Consider the following 20,488-nt stretch of genomic DNA (forward strand, 5'->3'; position numbering starts at 1 on the left):
AGTATCGCTGTAAGGATGAAATGGGATTATACACACACGGTGCATTCACAATGTCTGGTACTGAGTAAGCACTCAAATGTTTCCTAAATATTTAAGTCAAAATGGGTGAAATGCTTAAAACTTCGGAAAACCAACCATTTTCCAAATATACTGCCTCTTAAGGGATAGATTCCAGAGAAGGTGGCCGTTCTGTACTCCTTTCAAATAAAAATGATAAATTCAGAAAAATTTTTTGCTGTATAACTAATCTATGGTTCCCAAGGAGCCATTTTACTACATGCAATTAATTAGGCACAAATATCCTGGTGCTGAGCTATTGTTTACATCAATTCTCTACTAGATTTGTCCTAAATCTGGGTGTGGGATATTTATCTGGTATCTAGTGGCAATATTCCAAAAGTTTCTTCATTTTTAATGAGCTTCTGTTTGTGAAAACTAAGGCGCTTAGTTGTCGGTTAAAACTGGGATAATTTTTCTTTCAGCCATACTGCCTTCATGCTTACATCCCAGATAATTCAGCTAACATTTTAATTTAGTTCAAATATATATTGACTGCCTGCTGTGTTCATATGACAAGTATTATATTCAAGAGTATGAAGGGACAGAATGCAAGCCACTTAGGCAGTTATTATTGAAAGCCCTTATCTATGGAGAAATACTGACAGCAGACGAGCAGATCCATGTCATCCTGTTTCAGCGGTGGCGTGAGGGAGAGGTGGCCTGGACCTCCAGCATCAGGACCTTAAGGACAGGCACATTTCCAGTAACAGTCTCAATTCCCCAGATTCCCCGGGGAAGGAGGGAAGCCGGTGTTGCCCACGGCATCGCCTGATATCACTTGTTCCGGGTGATAGGAGAGCGTGGGGCTGCCTGGGCCACCTCATCCGTGGTCTGACTGCATTAACCTCTCGGTTCCCAGCTCCTGCCACGTGAGGTATCCTAATATGGTCAGACTCCGCAGGAGCCCAGGAGCGCTTGCTTTTCTCCTGCTGATGGGGAGGAAGCAAACACTCTGAAGGCAAGCAAACGGGGATCTGGGTTCGCTTCTGGGCCAGTGGAAAGTGGGCTGCAGCAGAAGCCCTGCCTCGGGTCATCAATCATTTAATAAACCCCCCAGCGAATCCGATCTCCTCGGGGGGCTTTCTGCCCTCCCCTCCTTCTCGCTCTCCCCTCCCCTTTGGGGAGGCAGCCCTGGGTGGTGGTCCTCCAGCTCCTGTCCCCGAACAGGAATGGGAGGCGTCCTGGGGGTCGGGGTGGGCTGCTCGCCTGGCCCTTGGCTCGAGGCTCTGGCCGCTCCTCGGGTCCTAGCAGCCTAGCAGGAGATGCTGCTGCAAGGCGTGTCTGGGGCTGTGCTCATGTGATGAAGCGAGGGAAAAACAAGGGGGAGGAGGAGGAGGCAAAGAGGTGGCTTTTTTTTTTTTTTTTTTTTTTTTTTTTCTTTTAAGGAGTTTGCAGCGAGCGCGTCTCCTTCATTCGCTGTCTGGGCGGGTTCGGAGGAGGACGACGGGAGAGGAAGGCGCTCCTGGGACCTCGCGGGCGCACGGCTCCTGGCTCTTCTCCGCGTCCCTGCTATTTGAGGAAGGCGTAACCCGGCTGCTGGGCGCGGGAGAACCGCAGACAAGCCATGGGCGCCGGGAGCTCCACCGAACAGAGGAGCCCGGAGCAGCCGGAGGCGGGGAGCGCGACCCCGGCCGAGCCCGAGCCCGAGCCCAGCGGCGGAGGCTCTGCGGCGGAGGCGGCGCCCGGCTCGTCGGCGGACGCGACCATCGCCGCTGCGGACCCCGCCACCAAGGTACCGGCGCGCTGGGCCACCTGCCCCGGGGAGGCGGAGGGTGGGGTGTGTGTGTGTGTCGGGGGGGGGGGTCCCTTGATCTTCGTCTGCGATAACTTCCCGGCCGGTCCAGCCCATCTGCAAACTCGGGAGCATGAATCCCTCTTTCTAGGCTTTTCAGGGTCTTTAGCGCCGGGGCGGGACCACAGCAGCGGCGAGCGCGGCTGGGGGCTTGCATCTTCGTAGTGGGTCTCCAGGGGTGGCGACTGCGCCATCCGCAGTAATAAAATCCGCCGGCTGCCCGCCGCTAACTGAGCCTTTCTCCACGCTCTTCCGGTGGGAGCGACCCACCCCGATACCGGCGAGCTGCTTGGGGGAGTCCGCGGAGAACTGACCCCCGAGCCGAGCATGTCGAGCCCCCGCCCCGCTGTCTACCCAAGCGGAAAGTCCGCTGTTGGGCCCTGACCTGTGTTGCAGCCTGGCAAGCCCTCCACCCATGGGTTCCCCGCAGCTCACCGTCCGTGATATCAGCTGTGTCTGGAGCGACCGGGGTTTGGTACCCAGTCCTCCTGCGGCAGCGGCTCGAGCAGACACCGCCTTCCTGATGCAGAGAAAGCCTGGGGTGTAGCTCGCTCGGAGCCAAAGAAAATCTGAGCCGACGCTGCATTTCCAAAAGGAATGACAGGTTTCGCAAACACGGCGGCGTCCTCCTTTTCGCTCAGTTCATTGCACTCAGTTGGATAAACAAATACTGGAGGAGTAGTTAGAAGTCTCAAATGCGGTCAGGGGCGTAAGCCAGCATTCCCTCTACTCTGGTCTCTGGAGGCAGTGCTGAACCTCCTAGACATTTTGCATTTTATAGTCTTAGTTTTCAAGGCTGAAATATTTATTCTTGGCGACTACAGTCGCCAAGATTGTGACTTGTTCAGATCGTTGTCTTTTAGATCTATTTTCCAGCATGTATGTTCTTTAGCCAGGCTTCACCCAACCCTTTTTGTGATATTTTTATAGAAGATGTGGATAACCATATTTAATACTTAAAAGGAAAAAAGAAAACCCCTTGTGTCAAATTTGAGGGCCTTTAGGAGTTATCTCAGGAAGTATAGATGTTTACAGTGCGGGGGAAAAACACAACAACCCTGAAATCTATGTAAAAATCACAGAATTATATGACCTAATTGCCTTGGCCTTTTAGCTGTCCTAGTTTAGTTTGGCCTGAGAGACTGCTGTTAACTAGATTACCTCTAGTCGTTAACATAACTACTTGTGAAACCCACGATCCCTAGAGCTGCAGATGCTCACAAGTACCAACTGTGCCTGCAATGTCTAGATTTCCTAAGAAGTGCCTAAGAAATGTACTATCCTTTTGAGATCTCAGTTAGGTTTTAATATTTACTGTACATCACTTTTTGATGCCAAGTACTGTCAAAATGTCTGTATAACCAGTATTTAGAGTCCAGTAATGAAAGTAATTTTAAGGTATAGTTGCTAAAAGCTTGCAGTTGGGGAACATTTTTTTCCTTGGCTTTTACCAGTCCTTCAGGTCTTATCAACAGTTCACACTGAGATATGGTACTTATTCCCCTCCCAATAACTTCGGTGTGTTCATTTAAAATATTCCTTCCTTTCTTTCTGTTCTCTTTATCTTTCTTCCATAACCTTATCCTCCCTTTTTCTTAGTCACCACCATCTTGAAACAGCCAGATGACCTCCTTTAAAAAATTACCTGAATGACATCCAGAATATCATTGAACTTTTTGGCATACGGCCCAGTTATCAATTTGGAGACAAATCAATAAACTTACATGTATCCTTCGAAAATGTGTAGTTTTTCATTTCAACGGGCAAATTGTATTACTCAGGTTTTGAAAACCTAAGTCTTTTCAAAAGGATGGTCTAATTAAGAATGATTCAGCACATAGCTTTTGCCTCCCCTCTTTGCTCTGTTCAGCCCCAGTTCTTGACCTCTGAGTGATCTCGTCTGCCATTCTGGGTTCCCATAGCAGCATGGACCCTTCTTACCGGCAGTTTCCATATTTGTGGGTTTAGTGACTTGTGTTCTTCTGGCTGTTCTGAATGCTCCACAAGGGCACGGACCATATCTGGTTTGGTTCATAACAGGTGTTACCCCATGTGTGACGTGTGTGACTGGCCGGTAGGTTGATACTGGCTCCCTGATTTTGATGGGAGACTGTCAAGCTGGAGAATACCTTGGCCCATCTACCTGTTCTTTGACTTTCTCATCATCACGATCTGTGTCACTTATCAGATAGTGACTAAGTCAAAGTGAGTCTGGTTATTCACAGACCAGGTGAATATCTAGCAAAAGACTAAGATTTGGGGACTCTGATTTCTGTTTCTTTAGAATGGCTTGTTACCGTTGCAGTTTCAAATTGCCTTTAATCTCAAATAGACAAATGCATTATAAATGCAAGTGGCTCAGATAAGACCACTTTGTACATTGGATTAGTGATGAATTACATCTTGAGCTTTTTAAATTGGGTCTGTGGACATTTGGGGAGGTTTCGACTAATGCTTCCCCTGGTAGAATGCTGATCATTAATTAAAGGCTGTTAGCAGATTTCTTTTCCCCGTTGGTAGAACTTGATTACTGAAGCCTCACGTTTAGATGCACTGAGACAAGTCCTGGTTTTATCTGTGATGTATTTTAATGGAAATGGAAGGAGTCTTGTCTTCCAGTCAATCTTTTACAGTCTTTGTATGTTAATTCTGAGGGGAGATGGCTTGATCAGTTATTTTCCAGGTCTAATTTTGAGAGTTTGACATTTTGGCCACTGCAGGGTGCAGGAAGATTAGACCACCTGAACACAGGTGGTAAGCAAAGCCTCCTGGTATTCCTCAATCATCTGCTTTTAAACATTTGAAGTCATCTGCTTTTAAAAGATGAAAAGCCTGTTGTCACTCAGGTAACAGTGTAGGGTGGGGTGGCCAGTGACAAACTTCCATATCTCTGGCAAGATTTCTGGAGCCAAGCTTCAGGCTAAATCTGGACAATCACAATCCTCTAAATTAGCCTTTCTGTCTTTTCTGTTCAGTGACTCAGAGCTAGAAATGGAACAGTTAGTTCTCAGTTGCAACAGTGTGAGGCCTAGGTCCCCGGCAGGTGGGGAGACTGGGACCCTTGTCAGTCTTTCAAGCTGTGGTTCCATTTGGTTGCAACAGCTGTGACTCAGATAGATGTATTCAAACAGAAGAATCCACTGTCCCGATTAATAAAGTTAAGGACGCCCTTACCTTTTGTGCATTAAAACAGACAATTGATTTGGCCAGTTGCATTTCATAATTCCTCTCCCAGCACAAGGTATGTGCTGTTTCCCACTTACCCTGTGTTTACAAAATAGGAACGGAGAAGGCTGTAATGTGATTGTCCCCAGTTTTACACTAGGAGGTCCAGAATTCAAGATGATTTCGAGAGAATTATATGTTAACAGAGTGGGGTTTTTTGTGTGTGACTACCTGTATTCATATGGATTTCCCTCAGATTATAAGAGGTACTACTTTCTGATTAGAACACAGTCTAGAAATTGGAGCTGTGGGTGTGAAGATGGTCGTTTAGGATACCGATAGCCTGTGGGGACTGCAGTGCCTTCCCTTTAATCCATTTTAGCCTTTTAAGCTCTTAGATTTGTGGGATCAGTGAAGATTTCCACTTAAAATACTTCCTTTGATGAGGAACAGGCCCCAAATGTGCGTCCTCTTTGAATTTGCTGTGCGTTGACTAATCTCTGTGCCGGGATAGCTTTAAACTACATTAAAAGGATGATTCCAAGGGACTTCCCCGGTGGCGCAGTGGTTGAGAGTCCGCCTGCAGATGCAGGGGACACGGGTTCGTGCCCCGGTCCGGGAAGATCCCACATGCCGCGGAGCGGCTGGGCCCGTGAGCCATGGCCGCTGAGCCTGTGCTCCACAATGGGAGAGGCCACAACAGTGAGAGGCCCGCCTACCGCAAAAAATAAAAGGATTATTCCAGCTTGGTATCTCACAGGATAATTAATAAAATGGAAATAAAATGTTTGTTTTAAAAGGTACAAAGGGGACTTCCCTGGTGGTCCAGTGGTTAAGAATCCGCCTTCCAATGCAGGGGACACAGGTTCGATCCCTGGTTGGAGAACTGAGATCCCACATGCCGCAGGGCAACTAAGCCCATGCACTGCAACTACTGAGCCCACGTGCTCTGGAGCCCACGTGCCACAACTAGAGAGAAGTGCTCACGCCACAACAAAGAGCCCACGTGCTGCAACTAAGACCCTACACAGCCAAATAAATAAATGAATTTTTTTTTTAATGAAAGAAAAATAAAATAAAAGGTACTAAGACATGGTTTCTTTTTCTTTACCAGTTTTAACACCTATTCAGTGTTACAGGAATACCAATGAAAAGAATATCTAGCTAAATGGTGCTCATCCTTGGCCTCTATACTTTTTAATGCTGTAGTCATTCATGAAGTGAGAAATTAGAATTTACAGCACTTAGCGTTGTGAGAAAAATATATCAGTACTTTTATCACATGAAAACTATAAAACTAAAAATCCTAGAAGCTAATTCTTAGTTCTCTTATAACCTTAAAAATTATAGTTTAGAAGTTTCATTTTTAAATAATACAATAGAAAAATATGGAAAAAGCTGGGTTTGGGAGGGAGATGCCTTATCTCTTGTAAATAGGCAAGCTTACTTTCTTTTTTTAAAAAAAAAATTTATTCGATTTACATTTATTTTTGTCTGCATTGGGTCTTCGTTGCTTCATGCGGGCTTTCTCTAGTTGCGGCAGGCGGGGGCTACTCTTCGTGCGCGGGCTTCTCATTGCGGTGGCTTCTCTTGTTGTGGAGCACGGGCTCTAGGCACATGGGCTTCAGTAGTTGTGGCTCGCGGGCTCTAGAACGCAGGCTCCGTAGTTGTGGCACTCAGGCTTAGTTGCTCCGCAGTATGTGGTATCTTGCCGGACCAGGGCTCGAACCCCTGTCCCTTGCATTGGCAGGTGGGTTCTTAACCACTGCGCCACCAGGGAAGCCCAGCAAGCTTATTTTCAATAAATTCTTTAAAAATCTATAATTATAATTATTTATCTTGTCTGTTTAGATTTGGGGCTATTTTCCTGTAAGTTAGCACCTTATTAGAGAATGAGTATGGGTTTTATACCTATGTTCTTACTTGTTAGTACATCTCATAAAAGGATTAAGGTGGGGCTTCCCTGGTGGCACAGTGGTTGGGAGTCCGCCTGCTGATGCAGGGGACGCGGGTTCGTGCCCCGGTCCGGGGGGATCCCACGTGCCGCGGAGCGGCTGGGCCCGTGGGCCATGGCCGCTGGGCCTGCGCGTCCGGAGCCTGTGCTCCGCAGCGGGAGAGGCCACAGCGGTGAGGGGCCCGCGTATCGCAAAAAAAAAAAAAAAAAAAAAGGATTAAGGTGAAGATATTAATCTGTAATAATTTTGATTATATATACATTTTTATTTCTTATCGTGAATAATTAAGTTTACTTATTTAAATATGACTGCAGACCTGACATCCTCATTCTTGAATAATAAAGGGTTTATAAAAAGATGATCAAGATGATCAAAAGCACTTGCTTACTCTTATTAAAATGATTTTTATTTAAAGTCATAGCAAACAGGATTCATTTAATGTTTATTTTTCTAAAAATGTTAATGGTTGAGAGCCTTAATTTGTAGAGTATGGTAAAAAGGGAAAGCCTCGGGTGCCTCCCCTCCCCTAAAGTATTCACTGTTAACAATAGTTTGAAATCAATGTTGGTTGTTTCTAGCATAGTCTTTTAAAACCTTTATGCATGTGCAAGTATATAAATAAGAATAGCTCTATCTTTTGCTTTCAACAAATAAGATCATAACACATATATTCTGCAACTTTAGAGTTTGGATATCTTTTCATACCAGGACATAAAGATCTACCCTCATTCTTATTGGCTACATAAATTTCTCATTTATGGATTGAAGTACCATAATGATGTAACCAATCCCCCTGTGATTATATTTAGATTTTCCTAGTCTTTTGTTATATTAAATTGACACAGGGAGTATCCTAGTTCAGACATCTTTGTATGTGTGCGAATGTATCTCTAAGATATATTTCTGGAAGTGGAATTGCTGGATCACAGGATTTACATGCATTTAAAATTTTGATAGTCTGCTAAATTTACTTTCCAAAGAGATTCATCCACTTTGCATCCGTACTGTATGGAGAGCAGCACTCACTTTCCCTTGCCCTTGCCTAAGTGGCTAGAAGATTTTTCTAGTATTTGCCAATCTGTACCTCAGTTGGCACCTCCGTTTCCTCGATGGATTTATTTTTATTTTTTGGCTGTGTTGGGTCTTCATTTCTGTGCGAGGGCTTTCTCTAGTTGCGGCGAGCGGGGGCCACTCTTCATCGCGGTGCGCGGGCCTCTCACTATCGTGGCCTCTCTTGTTGCGGAGCACAGGCTCCAGACGCGCAGGCTCAGTAGTTGTGGCTCACGGGCCTAGTTGCTCCGCGGCAAGTGGGATCTTTCCAGACCAGGGCTCGAACCCGTGTCCCCTGCATTGGCAGGCAGATTCTCAACCACTGCACCACCACGGAAGCCTCTGATGCATTTTTAATTATGAAGTTGGGTGCCCTGTCAGGTATATTGACCATATGCTTTTTTTCTGGGCACCACTCCATCAGGAACTGGACTGGCTTTCAGAGCATTAAAGGGTATAGTTTATTTTATTGTTAGTTAACTTTGAAAGACATTTTCCCTCCAGAAATTAATCAAAATTGGGAAAAAGCAAGTTTAGAGTAAAAAGGGGGCTGCGGTATTGTTCCCTTTCCTTACCAAATTAGTAAACTGTCTTTAATTTTATTTGCTTGGATTGACTTTGCAATGACCTACTTCTTTAGCTATCAGTTTAAAAATTTCTCCTCTGGGAACAATCTAAAATCATCCAGTTGCCAGAAATTTCTTCATACATCTGATCCATGAAATGTTGGAATCAGGGATTGCGGCCAGAAATCCACCTCCTGGGAAAACAGTAGTCCCCTCCCCTGGGTGCTGTTCTCAGTTCTCATAACAAATGACAGCCTGGCTCTGTTAACTGGAATAAATGTGTTTTCCCAGGAAAACGTAGGTGTTCAAAGCACTGGAAGCTACAGAGTCTTTCCCAGACACTGTTAGACTTCTCTTAATACAAGGATTCATTCAAGTTCAAAAGTTTCCATCTTCCCTACAATTTCTTCATGATGTTGTGTAAATGAGATAAGCCAAATTTTAAGAAGGGGAGATTACTATAAATCATTGGCAGATCTTCTGTTCGTCATATGCAGACATTGCAAATTGTGGAGTTTGGGAAGATTAAATTTTCTGTGGTTCCCAAACCTGTTTGTGTAGTTGAGTCACCTGGGGAGCTTTTTAAAGACACCACTGGGCCCCCTTCTCGGTTATTCAGTCAGAATCCCAGGTCACTCCAGCGTCTGAGGTTCTGTAGCCTTAATGCTCATCAGGGATCCTAATTTGCCTAGTTAGGCCACCATTGCCTGGAGGAAGCGGTTTGGGGTGCAGACTTGGGCGAGGCATTCAGAGGTAACAGCAGCACAGACTGATTGACATTGGTGCTTGTGTGGCTGAGAGGGAGGGTTTCAGATGATGCTAGAAGAATTAGGTGTTTCCCCTCCCCACAACAGAGGAGAAAATAAAGGGAGACATTTCCTACATAATTTCCCTCCTTTATTCTACTGCCTTTTTTTTTTTTTTTGTCTTCACTGGGTCTTCGTTGCTGCGCGTGGGCTTTCCCTAGTTGCGGTGAACGGGGACTGCTCTTTGTTGCGGTGCGCGGGCTTCTCATTGCGGTGGCTTCTCTTGTTGCGGAGCACAGGCTCTGGATGCGAGGGCTTCAGTAGCTGTGGCTCGCGGGCTCAGTAGTTGTGGCGCAAGGGCTTAGTTGCTCCGCGGCATCTGGGATCTTCCCGGACCAGGACTCGAACCCACGTCCCCTGCATTGGCAGGCGGATTCTTAACCACTGCGCCACCAGAGAAGTCCCTATGCTACTGTCTTGAAACCAAGTGTGCTGCTAGTAGAGGCTTTTTCTTAATGGAATGTGCTCTTCAGGGTAAATAGGTGTGGAATCAAATGCTCTCATCGTTTCTGAGCCAGAAGCTACTTGTCAAAGTTCACTTTTCGTTCCCACCTGATTGCTTCTTAATCCTCATCCCTCATTTATCAATTTAAAACGTCACTTGTGTTGGGTAAGTAGACAGTAGCTGATGGCTTAGTTTATGGCCTTTGGCTGGTCTGAAAAATCCGTGAAGAAATCTTAACTCCTAACCAAGTTGCTGAAGATCAGAAGAGGGATCTGTCTAAAAAAACTTCTTCTTTTTTTTTTTTTTTTTTTTTTTGCGGTACGCGGGCCTCTCACTGTCGCGGCCTCTCCCGCTGCGGAGCACAGGCTCCGGACGCGCAGGCTCAGCGGCCATGGCTCACGGGCTTAGTTGCTCCGCGGCACGTGGGATCTTCCCGGACCAGGGCACGAACCCGTTTCCCCTGCATCGGCAGGCGGATTCTCAACCACTGCGCCACCAGGGAAGCCCCCAAAACTTCTTTTTAATTAAAAAAAAAAAAAAAAAGAGGAAGAGGGCTGTGTGGCTTTCCCCACCACTTGATTTCATTAACATTTCTTTACTGGCTCCTGTACTCCAGGAACTGGAGATTGAAGAAGAGAGAAATCCAAGAGCTCGGTGCTAAAAACAAAGATTAAAGTGCTCCCAGTCCACTAAAATGGATTATTTTCTATCTAGAGGGAGAAATTTAATTCATTTTTCCATACTGGTTACCTGTTGTTCCAGTACCATTGACTAACTAGTCCCTCCGGTTAAAACTCGAGTTTCCGTATGCATATGTGTTTATTGATTTCTTTTTACTTTAAAAATTTTTCCTACTCTTTATTTGTACACGTAGTTAAAAGCATTAAGAGAGTGGCTAAAAATGTAATCGATTCTAATGGCAGACCCGTGGTTTAAAATACTTTTATATTCTACATCTCTGGACTCACCCCTGTCTCGTGGCTATCGTAAGTTTATACACACATAAATATAAAAACGTGGGGAGCCTGTGTTGTCTTCAGAGTGAATTTATTTTCTTGGTATGCGATAACATTATGCATTACAAATAGTCACTCAAGTATTTCCTAACCACTTAGCCTATGAAAGGCCCTGGTCTAGATGCTTCCTGAGGTAAATTACACACAGCATTATCCTTGAGCACCTCGGGATCTAGGTGAGGTATAGGATCCCTCTAGAGGAAAAGATTCAATAAGAAAGATTCAAATAAGTTGGGTAGACAATAGAAGAATTGCCATTAGTTGGTACATGTCTATGCAGTGAATTGTCCAGATAACTGACGTACAAAGAAAAGAAGATCTTGGCAAGTGTTGCAGGCAGATAAAGGCCATTAGTCGGGAGGCCAGGAGGTACAGGGCATATGAAACAGCTGAATGTTGTAAGAGGATAATGGGAAGATGCCGACAGAATTGCAGCCAATCATGGTAAGAGCTGCACAGGCAGCAGAGAGCCAGTGAAGTGGAGGCTTCTGATAAAAAACAAAGCAAAAAGGCAGACCCTCTCCAACAAAGCAAAAAGGCAGACCCTCTCACACTCGGCAGAGAGGACACCGCTAGGAGCGTGGGGGACAGATATTAGCCTGTGCGGTGGGATGGGTGCAGGGTGTAGGTTCGGCACGGGGGCAGCCAAAAACAACTGAGGTTGCAAGACCTGGAATACGGAGTGCCTCAGTTTCTCCAGTAGACAAGGATGTTCCCCTCAGGATGTCGGTTTCAGTTGTCTATTGCTGTGTAACCAACTGTGCCAAACAACTGCTTAAACCAAGAGTATCTTTAGAAGAGAGAACATCACTTGATAGTAACAGCTTGGGATTTTTTTTTTAATGTAAAGCAGAGGTTTGCAGCAGAGTCTAGGGAATGACAGAGGGCATCCATGAGATCAACAGGGTTTCTCTAAGTAGTGATCTGCTCAGAGCCCAGATCTCCGGCGCTGGGAGCAATCCAGGCTTGCAGAGTGGGGGACACAGGGACAGATTAAATATCACAGGATAAGGGATGATGACACCGAAGGAGCTGAGAGTGGCGGCTGCGGAGAAGGTGGAACCAACTGAATATTAATAGAGGAGAAGACTAGAGAAAACAGATGGCACTGGCTCCACCAGCCATTGGGTCACTGCTTTATCATGCACCAGTGACTAGTTTACCCCAGCACATCTGGGTCCACCTAAAAATGAAAGAGACTGATGGTTGACTAGCATTTCTTCCATTTGTAGGCAAAGAATCTAGGTGGCTTGGGGAAGGTTTATCTTCACTTTCAAAGAAGATATTTCTTCTTCGCAATTTTTTCCATCTCCAGTGTATGCCCTTTGGTGTGTCGTTCGGAGGACGATTTATGGTTTGCTATTTTTCTTCATGTCTGAGCGTATGATTTCTTACTGAATTGAGCCATTACATAAGGCTCTGGGTTTTGTCTGCTTCATGATCAATTTTCTGTCCTTGCTTCAGATATTGACCATCCTTATTGAAGCCATGCTTCATCACGTTCTTGATGGTTTTCCTTAACTCCTTGAAATACATATTGTTGTGATGCATAAAACAAGATTGTTGATGTATGCTATGGTTGTTAGCTTTTTTTTTTACATTTTCAGTTCTGGGTGCTTGTTTTTCACTAAGGTAACAAACTGCTTGCATAATGCGTTTTAAGAAACTTTTGTTTGAGATTATCCTTCACTTGGGTATGTATGTAAAACAGTCTTATTCCACACCAGTAACATTGAATGCCATGCAAAGTTCAACCTTAGATGTGGTTGAATTTACAATTGATATACACTGCAGTACCAACTGGGGTGGGATGGGGGAGGTGGAGAAAGGATTGAAATCTACAGGAAATTGCTAAAAATTAGACAGTCTCTCTATGATGAATTTTTCTTAATTATTTCAGAAATGACACGTTTAACCAATATTTAGACGTGAGTTCCTGACTCCTATAATGTTAATCTAAATATTTGAGTGGAAATTTTTGTTCTTGTTCTGCTCTGTTTTATATGAAGTAAGTTACTGAAAAGCAGTGGAAAATGTCACCACTAAAGTTTACTAAATCAGTCCTGATTATTAAGATCTTTTCTCCAATCCTGACAAAAGTGTATAAAATTTAAACAGAAAATTCTTGACAGTACCGGGAGCAAAACTCAAATTGATTTGATTTGATATCTGATTTTTAAAAACACCTTCAGGAGTTTAAGTTTCCTTTAAATTCAGTGTGATGGCAGTGTTAGATCTGTCTGTTTTGTTTGCAATATAGGAAATTTGTTTTGCTTCAATTAAAATGCAGATTGGTTGTTCTTTTGTTATTAATTAAAGACACACTAAGGTCTTTTGAATGCTGAAAAGATTTTTGTCCGAAATGGAGCTAAGAGGACCTACAATGTTATCTAGAATTGCAACAGTGACAGAGATTTCAAGTCACTTTTGGAACTGTGTCTGATAAACAGTCCTCCAGGACAGGGAGGAATGCGAAGAATGCATTCTACTTCAGGGAAGTAGGTCATGGTTTAAAGCCTTACATTTGTCAGAGAACTTTTCTCAAGCAGTCCTTATGATTGCTGGGTCCCCGCTAACTCCTTACTCAGGGTTCTTTAGCCTTAGGCAAATTAGGTGGCTAAATTAACTTGTTAGTTTCTAGGAGGGCTGGAATAAAAGCAACAGATTCACCACATGCACCTGTACTCCCAACACCAAAAAGAGTTAGGGCTGTAGACTAGAGACTGGAAAAAACATAGATGTGGGCTTCCCTGGTGGCACAGTGGTTAAGAATCTGCCTGCCAATTCAGGGGACACGGGTTCGAGCCCTGGTCAGGGAAGATCCCACATGCCGTGGAGCAACTAATCCCATGCACCACTACTGAGCCTGTGCTCCAGATCCTGCAAGCCACAACTACTGAGCCCGCGAGCCACAACTACTGAAGCCTGTGCGCCTAGAGCCCGTGCTCTGCAACAAAAGAAGCCACCACAATGAGAAGCCCACGCACCGCAACGAAGAGTAGCCCCCACTCTCTGCAACTAGAGGAAGCCCGCATGCAGCAATGAAGACCCAATGCAGCCTAAAATAAATAAATAAAATAAGTAAATTTATTTTTTAAAAAAAGAAACTCATAGATGTGATAAGTGTTTTCTCTTAATTGCACAATCTTGGAATAAAATTTTTTTTAATAGTAAATAGGCAGATGATGTGTAAGTATACTTAGGAAAATTAGAGAGTACCTTTTAAGTGAACTGGGGGTATTTCTTTGCTGCCAAGATTAAGCACTGCGGGAACCAGCTGAGTCCGCTCTACCTTAGTGTGACCACAGTGCCCACAGATTATTGTGGACTTAAGCCTGTGGAAACCATATCTTGCCCTGAATTGTAGCTGAGTGCTGGACAAAGAGGCACTAACATGACAGGGTTCAAAGGCAAGAGAGAGAGCACATACTGGGGTAGCAGGAAAAGTGGCATGGAGGATGCTATGGACTGAGTGTTTGTGTCCCTCAAAATTCATATGTTGAAACTCTCATCCCCAGTGTGATGATATTAGGAGATGGAGTCTTTGGGAGGTAATTAAGTCATGAGGGTGGGAACCCTCAGTAAGGAATTAGTGCCCTTATAAGAGGAGACACCAGAGAGCTTGCTGCCCTCCCCACCCCCCAAAAGATACCCTCTTCAAAGCAGGAGGAGAACTTTCACTAAGAACCAGATCAGCTTGCACCTTCATCTTGGACTTTCAGCCTCCAGGACCGTGAGAAATAAATGTTAGTTGTCTTGGCTGTCCAGTCTATGGTAATTTGTCATAGCAGCCCGAACTAACACAGAGGAAATGGAATTTATGGTGAATTGCTGAGGAGTGGAGATGCTTGAGAGAAGGAGGCAAGAAAATAGTAATTTTTAAAAATAATAAAAATAAATAATGAAATAAGGAGGCAAGGGAGAACCTCATCATGTTGGGACAAATACTGAGTGAAAAATAGTCTAGGAAAAATTGGGTTAAAGATTTCATTTTTTAACTGCAGGACTTTTGCAGAACCTTTATTTTATTTAATTTTTTCTTACAGTGTTTTTTGATGTGGACCACTTTTAAAGTCTTTATTGAATTTGTTACAATATTGCTTCTGTTTTATGTTTTAGTTTTTTGGCTGTGATGCACGTGGGATCTTAGCTCCCTGACCAGGGATCGAACCCACACCCCCTGCATTGGAAGGCAAAGTCCTAACCACTGGACCACCAGGGAAGTCCCAGAACCTTTAATATGTTATTATTTTATGCTTCTCCCAGGGAAGGCATATAGTATGCATCTTGACCCAAATACAACTGGGAAATGCCAGGCTGGTGAAGAGAGCAGGATTAGAGAGTGGTGATTGAGAAGCCAGGAGAGGTATCTTGTGGCTCTGCCGTGGAGAATTTGAATACCAGAGTGTGACTTCTACATTTATTGTAATTGGCAATGTGAAGCCAATAATTAATTGGGTTCTACATCTACATCTGTTAGGGTGGAGGCGGGGATTTAACTTTCTATTTTGAATCTGAGACAGAGAGTAATTCTGAGATATTAAGGAAATTTGTTCTCTTTTGGAGGAGGGGAGCAAGGAGGATGGATTTTCATTTCTTTCATATAAAAATGATTGCATTTTTATATCTAATTTTTAAATGAACCATATGTAGAGAGATTCTTACTCTCAGATTGAAATGGAAAAATATGGAATATATCCCAGCTTTTAAATGTACATTATTGGGAAATGCCTCAGATTATCCTGAGATGAAATATGTCATATTTTTACAGCCTCATCAAGTTATGTTTAGAGTTCCTGATATATTTTGGGGCGTTGCGGGGAGCAACAATAAGGATGATTAAAAATTTGGAAACTGAATATACTTTGGATTTATTTCACTGTTCAGATAATCCAGATAATTGCATATCGGGTTTAGTTTTTATTTTCACTGTGCAGTGAGTCCAATAACTTTATTGACTCAGTTTCTATGGCACTTAATTAATTGTACGTAGAGCTGAACATCCTGGGACAAGCCACATTATGTCCTGAAACTTTCCCTTAACCACATTTTCCGGGGCCAAAGACAATGGACTACTGTGGAGTCAAATGCTGTAAATTATTGTGTTCCTCAAACCCTTTCCAGCTCCTGCAGTGAATACTGGAGGTATTGTAACTGTATGTGAACTTGAATGAAGATCAGGGGAAGGTCAAAACAGAGCCTTCTTGAATGGAGTTGCAAATTCTTCCTCTGGCAAATAAGAGTAAAGGGAAATGTCACCCATTTGTTGCTTTTTATGGTCATGAAGAAGGAAAAAAATCCCCAAAGCTTCTGATTCCTTTGCTATGAGCTGACCAGCTGGCTTATTTTGGCTTCGGATAAGAAGCTGAGACGCACACTGATTTCTTTTTTCCTTGAGTCTCATCAAAGCAAATCAAAGCAAATAACTGTATCCTGGGATTGTTAACGAAGCTAAATTTTTTAAGTAAGTCGCTCCTTTGGAAAAAACCTAAAAATCAATGTAGGGCTGTTCTTGTAAGATTGCTTTAGGCCATTTAAGTGGGAGTGGCTCAATCTAGGCATAAAGTAATGATTCCTGCTTCTTAGTAAACATTTACTAATACTGCATTTACTTTAAAAATTAGCTCATATAGAAACATGTTTAATATACCCACGCATTGACCCTTTTCTTCAGTGTAACCTTCTGTGCTTATTCTCAAGCAAAGCATGACCTTTCTGTGAGTGGAAGAGGAGCCTGGCTGTGCCAGTTCTGTGTGCTCTGCCCATGTCCGAGCCTCCTCACACAGTTATTTTACTGTGTGTTTCTGGGTTGATTACAAGGGTGAAAGCTGTAGGGGATGAACTGATGCCAAAGCCTTAAGGGTCAGGTACGTGTAGAAATATTTAAAAATATAGTCCCTTCTCTCACTGACTGTCAGCTCATTTGTCGGGTTGAATGTCTATCAGGTACCAGACAGTTTTGGGGGCACTTGAACATGCTTTTTCCTATCTTTCCAGTCACTTATAACTTCTATGAGCTAAGTGGTGACATCCCCATTTAAAAAAGGAGCCAACAAAGTGAATATTTATAGAGCTTTTGAATCATTAGCTCTTTTTGTTTTGTTTTGTTTTGAATTTTATTTATTTTTTATACAGCAGGTTCTTTTTTTAATAACATCTTTATTGGAGTATAACTGCTTTACAATGGTGCGTTAGTTTCTGCTGTGTAACAAAGTGAATCAGCTGTATGTAGACATATATCCCCATATCCCCTCCCTCCTGCATCTCCCTCCCAGCCTGCCTACCCCACCCCTTTAGGTGGTCACAAAGCACTGAGCTGATCTCCCTGTGCTATGCAGCTGCTTCCCACTAGCTCTCTATTTTACATTTGGGAGGATTCACTAGCTCTTGAGGGCACCCCTCCCCACCCCCCACCCGGTTGGGTCAGCTCCCGGGCTGGGACTGCAGGATATGAGACCACTGCAATGTGAAATGGGCCTTGGCTGTGATGCTGAGAAGACGGCTCCTAATAACTTCTGACATACTAGACCCTTCTCACATCCCGGGGCTCTCTGCCTCTCTAGGTATTTTAGGATGTATCACTCGATCTGCTGTCAAGTAAATGGCAAACGATTCATCTTTGTGGGCCCACTGGTTATTTCAGACCCTGTCTGAACTCTTCCCATCCCATCTGAGAGGGGAGCTAGCTGATGCCAGGCTGTAAGAGCTTCTTGGGCTTGGAGGCAAGTCATATGACCTAAAGAATCGATACCACTCATTTTTCTCATTCATTTGGGTTTAACTGAATGGCAGGCACCTACAATCACCGTTTTCTCCCTTCCCATTTTGCTCTGCCACCCTGACCTCCCAGTGTGCATCATCCATCCTACTGTACCCGTGTAAACCCCATTCCATTTCCTCTCTAAGGATCATCCCCCAGCTGATTTGCCAGCCCAGATCAAGGCTTTGTCCTTCTGGGATACTGTGCTCTCCCAGGGTTTTTTTGTTTTGTTTTGTTTTGAAAAATATTAATTTAATTTTATTTTGATTATTTTCGTGCTCTCTTTTTTAAAAAAATTAATTAATTTATTTATTTTTGCCTGCGTTGGGTCTTCGTTGCTGCACGCAGGCTTTCTCTAGTTGTGGTGAGTGGGGGCTACTCTCCATTGTGGTGCACAGACTTCTCGTTACGGTTGTTGCGGCACACAGGCTTCAGTAGATGTGGCACATGGGCTTCAGTAGTTGTGGTGCACGGGCTCAGTAGTTGTGGCGCACGGGCTTCGTTGCTCCGTGGCATGTGGGATCTTCCTGGACCAGGGATCGAACTGGTGTCCCTTGCATTGGCAGGTGGATTCTTAACCACTGTGCCACCAGGGAAGTCCACTGATAGGTTTTTTTTTTTTTTTTTTTTTTTTTATTTATTTATTTATTTTTGGCTACATTGGTTCTTCGTTGCTGCGCTCGGGCTTTTTCTAGTTGCGGCGAGCGGGGGCTACTCTTCATGGCGGTGTGTGGGCTTCTCATGCAGTGGCTTCTCTTGCTGTGGAGCACGGGCTCTAGGCACACAGGCTCAGTAGTTGTGGCTCATGGGCTCTAGAGCGCAGGCTCAGTAGTTGCGGCACACGGGCTTAGTTGCTCCGCGGCATGTGGGATCTTCCTGGACCAGGACTCAAACCCTTGTCCCCTGCGTTGGCAGGCGGATTCTTAACCACTGCGCCACCAGGGAAGCCCCACTGATAGGGTTTTGATACGAGTCTGCAAGCAGTCGATCTATTATGGTCTCTGTGCAGTCAGACCTCTCTGCTAATGATAATCTGTATTTGCAGCCGCTCCCCAGCGCTAGCAACACCTCAGCTCCACCGCAGATCATCAGGCATTAGATTCTCATAAGGAGCGTGCAACCTAGATCCCTCACACGTGCAATTCACAGTAGGGTTCGAGCTCCTGTGAGAATAATGCCGCTGCTGATCTGACAGGAGGTGGAGCTCAGGCGGTAATGTGAGCGATGGGGAGCGGCTGTAAATACAGATGAAGCTTCACTTGATCACCCGCCGCTCACCTCCAGGACTGGTACCAGTCTGTGGCCCAGGGGTTGGGGACCCCTGCCATAAGAGAACTCTCTTCTGGTGCCTTTAGCATCTTGTAGAATGGTTCTGTCTTACTGGCTTTTCCTTTCACTTGCTTCCTCAGATCTTTTTCTCATTTCCAAATTTTAATTACCTCATGCAATATACTGCAACAGAAGTCTTCAAACTAGTCTTCCCGCTTCTAGCCATTTTTCTCTGTGTATGACTGCTTTATAGATGTAGATAGTTAGGTAGTAGAAGTATCTGGAACCCTGTGATCTGAGAGGGTTCTCCAGACTTTTCCTTTTTGCCTCCAGTCACGCACTTATGTATTTGTTATCCTTCATTCCACAGGTTGCATCTTGAGGGTTGGGAGAGAAGATAAAAACCGGTGGTTTGTTAGATGCTTTCTTTTGCTCTTCTCTATATTTTTCTTCACTTCAGTCAGTGAATGTAGCAATAAATGGAAGCTCTTTTCATTGCCTTTGTTTGATTTTAAATACTCTTCCATGTACTGCAGTAACATGGCCTCCAAGAAATGTCTACATAACTGAAGTCAATTTTCTACCACCGCGGGCATCTTAAGATAAATGAAAACTATGGTATCTTCATCATATTTGTATAGAAACATAGTTTGGGCTATCAATTTATTCCATTCTTGGGTTGGTTTTTATTTTGGCAATTCTATCTGAAGCAGAAACGTGGCCAATTGACTTAAAATGTTCCAGCATTTGATTTATTGGCATTTTCGTTTTCAACGGGCAGGTATCTGGTATGAATTAAATAAAGTTTAGAAATTCTTTGTTTTCCTTCTCCTCTTCCCACCTCCAAAAAGGAGAAAATTTCTAAAGCTTTTTATAATTTCTGTCATAAAACAGTTGAAGCCATTCTTTATCAGGACTATTTCCCAGGTGGACACTATTACAGTTGTTGTTTTTTTTTTTAAGCTAAAGAGACATTTCACAACTTCGAGTCTAAGGCTTTAACAAGTTTTTTGGGTCGTGATTTCCTTATTCTTAAGAGCTTAAGCCCGTTTTCTTTGCCTGAATATAAAAGATAGTTTATTAATTGAAGTTGTTAGCCTTTAGATTTCTTCCTTTACAGGTGAAAAATGTGTTCATGTGACTTTTTCAGAGTCTTCTCTTAAATTTTCTCTTTGACTCACATGATGATTCACTGAGAGTCTGGATAACTTAATGGCAGGAGAATTACCATTACTTCCTGAACTAGAATCACCACTTACTTACTGGCCTTTCTCTAACTCAGTTCTTTTTTAGCTGTATCCATGCAAAGCTGGTCATTGGGGCATCCATTCAACACATACTAAACTCCTGTTGCTATTTCTTCAGTTGTTTTTGCTCCACAAGCTCTTGGGAGATATCTTGTGCACCGTCTTGGCTTTCGATACAACTACATGCTGTCGAATCCTGAAACTATCCATCTCTCTGCCAGGGACACCTCTAGTTTGTTGTCTTTTGCCCCTTCAAGCTGAGCCCACCTATCCCAAGTCTGTACCTTCCCTGCTCTCTTCCCTGATGGTCCATGCAGTCTCCAGCTTGGGGCAGGTGGAGAGGAGACTTCTGGGAAA

At 44.0% G+C, this 20,488-nt stretch overlaps 1 protein-coding gene across 3 annotated transcripts in view; it reads left to right on the forward strand.

The window, feature by feature from the left end:
• Window positions 1–769: 769 nt before the first annotated feature.
• The window catches only part of AKAP12 (A-kinase anchoring protein 12), a 105,639-nt gene continuing 85,920 nt past the window's right edge, over window positions 770–20,488 (forward strand). The window contains exons 1-2 of one of the 3 annotated variants that reach the window (XM_067011024.1): window positions 770–934; window positions 1,446–1,792. In XM_067011024.1, coding sequence (XP_066867125.1) covers window positions 1,625–1,792 — 168 coding nt within the window. In that variant the 5' untranslated portion in view covers window positions 770–934; window positions 1,446–1,624. Of the gene's footprint in view, window positions 935–955; window positions 1,019–1,430; window positions 1,793–20,488 lie in introns of those variants that run through there. The other 2 variants (XM_067011023.1, XM_059083430.2) reach the window with 2 other exon arrangements.

Source organism: Kogia breviceps, chromosome 13, assembly GCF_026419965.1.
Source record: "Kogia breviceps isolate mKogBre1 chromosome 13, mKogBre1 haplotype 1, whole genome shotgun sequence".
Classification (NCBI taxonomy): Eukaryota; Metazoa; Chordata; class Mammalia; order Artiodactyla; family Physeteridae; genus Kogia; species Kogia breviceps.